At 39.5% G+C, this 8436-nt stretch overlaps 1 protein-coding gene across 1 annotated transcript; it reads right to left on the bottom strand.

The window, feature by feature from the left end:
• Positions 1 to 552: 552 nt before the first annotated feature.
• LOC311101005 (uncharacterized protein) lies at positions 553 to 6827 on the bottom strand. The gene is made up of 7 exons (XM_084142012.1): positions 6762 to 6827; positions 4287 to 4415; positions 3185 to 3295; positions 2920 to 2976; positions 1715 to 1900; positions 1384 to 1497; positions 553 to 1145 (listed from the first exon to the last, which is right to left on the bottom strand). Exons 2-7 carry the CDS (start codon positions 4407 to 4409, stop codon positions 1107 to 1109), a joined length of 630 nt encoding a protein of 209 aa, XP_083998138.1. The 5' UTR covers positions 4410 to 4415; positions 6762 to 6827; the 3' UTR covers positions 553 to 1106.
• Positions 6828 to 8436: the final 1609 nt, after the last annotated feature.

The following is an 8436-nucleotide window of genomic DNA, read 5'->3' as shown; positions in this document are numbered from 1 at the left end:
CGCCAAAAGCATTTCCAATGCTGTCACCTCAATATATATAACTATTTAAATATATATATCTATTCAAATATCTTGCATATCTTATTTTCCATCATTATCAATTAATATGCGTAATAATGTCAGCAGTTCATGCGTAGGATTTTAACATATAACCCAGATTGCCATTGTATTACATTTCATTTTTGACAAGCAATTATTATTTTAGCAAACAATTATTGTGGTTCATCCTATATTCTCCCTAACATCCTTACCCCCTTGCAACAGATGTGGGATAAACACACACGCACATACTCACATACTCTAACACACTCAACCCCTTTCCTCCACAATCAACCATAAAATCAGATGCTCAACGGTTGTTACATCCCAGAGCCCAACTCAAGAAAGGACCTGATTTACGAATGCATATACAGTTACAGCTGATTGAGAAAGCATGCAAGATTGAGCAGAAATGGACAACAATGTGAGATTTGATTAATCTATTTAATCTATGTCAAGTCCTAGGTGATGGAGACCATGTCTTGCTTTGAGGTGTTTGGACTGATTTCATGTCAATGCTAATATGGCTAAACTTCGCTAGCTAGCCAACCAACAACTGTAACAATGTATTTGAGAGACAACAAGTGCTCATTGTGCAAATGTATTTAAGTTTTCAATAAACATTGGAGAGTAAATATAGCTTACATGTTGTCAACATTCTAAGCCAACCTCGTCTGTTTTGCCCCATAGCTGCTCATGCCTCGGTGTTGTTGCTATACAACCAACCCCTCTATAATGATGTTAATTGTCTATTGCACTACATGGATGTTGTTTTATTTTGAAAGGGGAGTATGTTTTGAAAACACACAGATATTGCTACCTGTGTTTGCCTTTAGTCTATTTTCTTATACTGTTACATAGGCCCTAGTTGAGCAATGTATGTTACATTTATTACAAAGTACAAGTGTATAGAAAGATGAGTGTATACAAAGACATTTCCATATATGTGGATTTAAAGAAATGTTCTACATATTGGTGAATACATATATTTTATATCAATGTGCAAGTCCAAGTTTTCTATCCATCCATCATGGCAGAGACAGTCAGAAAAGGCTTGTTTTCTTTATTCAGTCTGGTGATGGTAGATCTTGAATTACCACAATTGCCTATAAAGAAGAAAGGACAGAGTTTATCTACCATTCCTGCATGAGATAGACAAAAAAAAAACATTATATACACTGTACTGTATATAAATATACACTGTAATAACATTATTTGCAGTTAAGATTATGTCTGATTCTGTAGGGTATGTATTTGTTGTACTGGCATATTGACCACAGTCTACAAGCCCCAGGTCACAATACATAAAGCTACGTTTTTTAAAAGCATGTCATAGTACTTTACCTGTGTCATACTGGACCGCAGGGCAACCCTGGCAAATGTTGTCATCATAATTAGGAGCACCATGCCTACTAAGCTCTGGTACATGAATACAGCCTCAAGGCTGATCAACTGGTACTGTGATGATGAGAGAGCAGAGAATGAAAGGTCTCTTTATTTAAACAGAATGAGAAAGGTTACGGGCGTTTTAAAGCTGCAGATGTTTATCCTTTCTTTATTCCATTTACTGGATGCATTTTTAAAAGAGATTGTTACGAACCAAATACCTAAGCGATAATAATAATTTATCCAGATAACAGTGATCCAGTATCACAACAACAACAACATAACATACCATATGTTGTTTACGCCAGGGGACAGAAACTACAACTCTGGCAGATTCTGTGATGTTGTTGTCATAATGGTAATGATCATAGTAGTCATATACGTGCCGCATTTCCACGATGCCTTTAAGGAATTCAAAGAAAGCGACTGTGACCCCCAACATAGAGATGATACTAAGGGCCAGGCTTGCTGTCACCTACAGGGTGAGAACAAATAAAGTGGTGAAAGAACTGCAACCACTTTGTGACAAAGCCTCTTTCAAGGCACTTTAACATGAGGAAGGTGAACATATAATTTAAAAGGCATTTATTAACTTGACATTTCCATATTGAAATACAGAGAGACAATCAAATTGTGATGAACTGTTGTCAGGGTCTGGGAACAGTCCTAAAGAAGAACCATCTTGAAAATTGTCACTATTTACCTTTTGCACAGTGGTTTTTAATAAGACTAATAAGAAAAACAGAATGGGAGGAGGAACTGTAGAAGCCATGTAGAGAGGACATTCATTTATGCTTTTCTTTGGTAAAGTTACTTAAGAGAGATCTCTTTCTGTGGAATGCACGCATGAACTCTCACTCTACACTTGAGTGTACAAAACATTAGGAACACCTGCTCTTTCCATGACATAGGTGACCAGGTGAATCCAGGTGAATGCTATGATCCCTTGTTGACATCACCTGTTCATTCCACTTCAGTCAGTGTAGATGAAGGGGAGGAGATAGGTTCAAGAAATATTTTTAAGCCATGAGACAATTGAGACATGGATTGTGTATGTGTGCCATTCAGAGGGTGAACGGGCAAGACAAAATATTTAAGTGCCTTTGAACGGGGTATGGTTGAGCGTGTCAAGAACTACAAAGCTGCTGTTTTTTTTACGCTCAACAATTTCCTGTGTGTATCAAGAATGGTCCACCACCTAAAGGACATCCAGCCAACTTGACACAACTGTGGGAAGCATTGGAGTCAACATGGGCCAGCATCCGTGTGGAACGCTTTCGACACCTTGTAGAGTCCATGCCCTGACAAAATTAGGCTGTTCTGAGGGCAAAAGGGGGTGCAACTCAATATTAGGAAGGTGTTCCTAATGTTTTCTACACTCAGCTTATTTTTTTTATAGAATGAAAATGGTTTGCTATATAGTTATGAACAGTAATGTGCCATAATTAATCCTTTATAATGCCTTTTCACGGAATTCCAATTCATGGGACTCACCAGTTGTTTTGAAGGATTATTCTCTGCGAGCACATATAACAACCCAGGGATGATGAACTGTCACAAAGCAGAGGGAGGGGGTTTATAAGTTCAACAACATACCAAAACTGTCATGGGAGAAGGTCTGAAAGATATCATTGAATGGAAGATTTAGAAATAGGGGTTTAAGATTGAAAGGTATGTGTTACTGCAAGTTAGATTTATGGTATGACATTTGGATTGTCAATATCATAGATTTATATAGACACACGGAAGAAAGGCGTACCAGGATTCCTAGCCAAAAAGCGGTGAAAGTGTCCGCAGAGGACGTCAATGTATCCAGCCTCATGGGAATCCCCAAGATGAAGAGTGATGATCCCATGAACAGCATTACAATCTAACCAACCAGGGACATAGAACAAAGAACAGCATTACAATCTAACCAACCAGGGACATAGAACAAAGAACAGCATTACAATCTAACCAACCAGGGACATAGAACAAAGAACAGCATTACAATCTAACCAACCAGGGACATAGAACAAAGAACAGCATTACAATCTAACCAACCAGGGACATAGAACAAAGACACCGAAATAATCATATATTTACACAACAATTAAGAGGTATCTGGGAAAATAATGTTTTTATTATGATTACTGTCGTGACATATGTTACCCTGCTATTACCATGTTATTACTAGGCGGTGTCAGAGGAAGGCCCAAAAAATTGTCAAAGACTCCAGTCACCCAAGTCATAGACTGTTCTCTCTGCTACCGCACGGCAAGCGGTACCAGAGCGCCAAGTCTAGGTCCAAAAGGCTCCTTAACATCTTCGACCCCATAGCCGTAAGATTGCTGAACAATTAATTAAATGGCCACCCGGACTATTTGCATTGAACCCCCTTCTACCCCCCCCCTGCTGCTACTCACTGTTTATTATCTATGCATAGTCACTTTACCCCTACCTACATGTACAAATTACCTCAATTAACCTGTACCCCCGCACTTTGACTCGATACCGGTACCCCCTGTATATAGCCTCATTATAGTTATTTTATTGTGTTACTTTATTTCTTTTTAAATTTTTACTTTAATTTATTTAGCACATATTTTCTTAACTCTATTTCCTTAAAACTGCATTGTTGGTTAAGAGCTTGTAAGTAAGCATTTCACGGTACGGTTGTATTCGACAAATGTGATAAATACAATTTGATTTGATTCGATTACCACTTTATTTTGTGCTGTAATGTAAAGTGATACCACTAAATTAATGGTAAATACAAACATTTTACACAAAATAACATTTTCACATTGTTTGTCTTCAATGACTCCTTGGAGTATTTGGCAGCAATGAATATACATCAGTTCTCTGTTTTCCAGTCTCACCCCAATACTCTTGGGCTCCCCTCTCATGAAGCGGTGCAGGGGTTTACTTCCTCCCACCGTAGTGGTATTTGCCCCTCCTACCACCCCTGCTGGACTGATGTCGGACGCCATGTTCATCGACATTATAATCTGTTGAAGGACAATGACCAAACTGCAGACATAACAGCACTGATAACACCATGACAGAGAACCAGAAGAGGGCCTTACAAAGACATCAAGATCAGCTGTGACGAAAATAATTTAACATAAATCTGTTTGGTTTTAATTACACTATAAACTATGTGGGAACAGTGTAAGAACAGTTGCAAAGCAAACCTAAAGCAACCAGAATTGAAAATGCTTTTGTAAAGGGCCAGGCCCCAATCATAGGGGTCTAGAAAGTTCATAATTACATTTACATTTACGTCATTTAGCAGACGCTCTTATCCAGAGCGACTTACAAATTGGTGCATTCACCTTATGATAGCCAGTGGGACAACCACTTTACACATTTTCAATTTATAATTTTTCGAGTATATTTTTAATTTTCATTTGTTTTATATATATACAGTGAGGGAAAAAAGTATTTGATCCCCTGCTGATTTTGTACGTTTTCCCACTGACAAAGAAATGATCAGTCTATAATTTTAATGGTAGGTTTATTTGAACAGTGAGAGACAGAATAACAACAAAACAATCCAGAAAAACGCATGTCAAAAATGTTATACATTTATTTGCATTTTAATGAGGGAAATAAGTATTTGACCCCCTCACAATCAGAAAGATTTCTGGCTCCCAGGTGTCTTTTATACAGGTAACGAGCTGAGATTAGGAGCCCACTCTTAAAGGGAGTGCTCCTAATCTCAGTTTGTTACCTGTATAAAAGACACCTGTCCACAGAAGCAATCAATCAATCAGTTTCCAAACTCTCCACCATGGCCAAGACCAAAGAGCTCTCCAAGGATGTCAGGGACAAGATTGTAGACCTACACAAGGCTGGAATGGGCTACAAGATCATCGCCAAGCAGCTTGGTGAGAAGGTGACAACAGTTGATGCGATTATTCGCAAATGGAAGAAACACAAAATAACTGTCAATCTCCCTCGTGGAGTTGCAATGATCATGAGAACGGTGAGGAATCAGCCCAGAACTACACGGGAGGATGTTGTCAATGATCTCAAGGCAGCTGGGACCATAGTCACCAAGAAAACAATTGGTAACACACTACGCCGTGAAGGACTGAAATCCTGCAGCGCCCGCAAGGTCCCCCTGCTCAAGAAAGCACATATACAGGCCCGTCTGAAGTTTGCCAATGAACATCTGAATGATTCAGAGGAGAATTGGGTGAAAGTGTTGTGGTCAGATGAGACCAAAATCGAGCTCTTTGGCATCAACTCAACTCGCCGTGTTTGGAGGAGGAGGAATGCTGCCTATGACCCCAAGAACACCATCCCCACCGTCAAACATGGAGGTGGAAACATTATGCTTTGGGGGTGTTTTTCTGCTAAGGGGACACACAATGGACAGCGCCATGTACCGTCAAATCTTGGGTGAGAACCTCTTGAAAATGGGTTGTGGATGGGTATTCCAGCATGACAATGACCCAAAACACACGGCCAAGGCAACAAAGGAGTGGCTCAAGAAGAAGGACATTAAGGTCCTTGAGTGGCCAAGCCAGTCTCCAGACCTTAATCCCATAGAAAATCTGTGGAGGGAGCTGAAGGTTCGAGTTGCCAAACGTCAGGCTCGAAACCTTAATGACTTGGAGAAGATCTGCAAAGAGGAGTGGGACAAAATCCCCAAAATACTTTTTTCCCTCACTGTATATATATTTTTTGTATTTTTATTTTATTACTTTTTTATTCTAATATTTTATTATTATTTATATATTTTTTTTTGTGGGGTGGGGTGGGGGGGGGGGGTGGGTAGAAGGATTACTTTTATACTATCCCAGGTATTCCTTAAAGAGGTAGGGTAATGATATGATATTAATCTCACAAAAATAACTTAGCAACCATCTGAAAACAAACACAGAACTTATCTTGTCTACATGTGACAACCATCTGATTTTAAGGTGTAGTCAGTTGGACGCTATATGCCTCATCAAACCAAGATAGCCTAACCTTTCAGTGTTTTGAAAACACATATAATAAGGTTGAGATTGAATACTAGGTCTGAACCTATAACTCAAAACTAACACATGTCAGATAATATAACGTATGGTATTCGTCTGAAGGGAACTGCAATATTCATCAAACAGTTCAACATCAACAAAAAACATAACTCAAATTGCATAGAACCTATGACATAGATAATATGGTCACTTTCAAATATACTTGTATTACTGTCTGTGATATATGTAAACATAATAATGTACATTTGTTAATAAGAGAACCTAACCTGTTCGTTACAAATGCACAAATGATTGAACTGTAGCATATTTAACAGATGGATACTGTACATGTATAGCATAGAAAGTAGTGAAATGGTTACAGACCTGGCTTGCCTGAAACAGAACTGCGTAGATGAATTAATATTACTCAACTGGAGGGAGATGTTTACATGAGGGAGACGGGTGGGTGTGGGGACGATAGGGCTACAGAAATGTGTTCACAATCGAATCTGTCCCGAAACGTAAGAAAAGGAACACTTTTGAGCGAGGTAGAAAGAAAAGACAGAGCAGAGTAGGCTGTTGCCATCATGCACTACAGCTTTTATTTTGTTTATTCATGTTGAATGTCCCTCAGTTGAATTTCACAAAAAAAGGACATGGCTGATTTTGTTCCCGACCCCAGCTGCTTTTCGACATGAGCGATGAAGAGATAGCATGGAGAAGTGGAATGGGGGAGGGGACAGGCGTTAGGGGGTTAACAGAAAGCAGAGGGAGTGGGAGGGAGAGAGAAAAAACGCTTTACACAATGTCTACTTTTATTAGGCTGTGGGTGAGATTGTTAAAGGGAGAGGGAGGAGAGGGAGATGAGATGGACCATAAAGGGTGTAAAGGAATGGCTTGAAGCAATATCTGTGTGTAACATCCTACACATTCAGGATTCTTAAAATATTCCATACAGAGATGCTTTCTGAGCTAGTGAATAAGGGGAGAAATCGAGACAAAAGGATCAAGATAAAATTGTAGCTTACCAAACTTTTGAGTTGATCAATTGACTAAATCAAGAGGTAATTGATCTGAACTTTCCAACTAACTTTAACTTTGAGCTTTTCCTGATCACTGAACCCATCTTATATGTTGCTGGCCATTGAAAACAATATTAGTTTTAGCAATGTACAACATTCCTCAAATTTCATGAGACCCCCCCCCCACAGCCTAAACTCTCTCCCTCCCTCTCTCCCTCCCTCTCTCCCTTTCCCTCTCTCTCTCTCTCTCTCCACATGCACGCACATGAGCACACACACACACACACACACACACACACACACACACACACACACACACACACACACACACACACACACACACACACACACACACACACACACACACACACACACACACACACACACACACACACACACACACACACACACACACACACGAACACAGTAAGAGCTGACTCAAATGTTTGTTTACTCACCGATTATGGAATAAACAGAAATATCAGGTAACCATGCAACCGCCAACCAACATATCCAATTCAATTACATTAATTTGCCAATCTATGGCATTTAAAACAGTTGAGCATATGAGTTATGGCCAATAGGGCAAATGATGACCAACACTGCCTACAAACCTGAGGATAACCCAGGTACAGTAAACCTTAACTGAAATTGTAACATTATTCTTCACACTGAACAGTAACATAATACAGTTGACCTTTTATGTGGGGTTATTCACATTGTGATTCACATGCAGTGTCACCTTGGGGTTGGGTTGGCTCGCTGGTTATGTAATAGTGTGTCATTTCAAAGTTCAAGTTGAATAGATGGCTGTGATTTACTGTAATAGTATAATTTATACCTGGCGTATCAGCCATGGGGCATGACAGACGTCATATTGCCCTCTCAAACAACAAGGACATTTAGGCTTCTATGCCAAAGTGGCTAATGATCTGCGATACCGTAGCAAGTTCAGGAAGTGTGTCACTGTGTACTAAGCACCAATTTTGTCAAGGGGGGGATATTTTTCTCCCCGCACTGCAGACAAGTATTTTCTT

This window comes from Coregonus lavaretus (assembly GCF_964263955.1).
Source record: "Coregonus lavaretus genome assembly, chromosome: 25".
In the NCBI taxonomy this organism is placed as follows: Eukaryota; Metazoa; Chordata; class Actinopteri; order Salmoniformes; family Salmonidae; genus Coregonus; species Coregonus lavaretus.
This window is presented reverse-complemented; position numbering and strand designations above follow the sequence as displayed.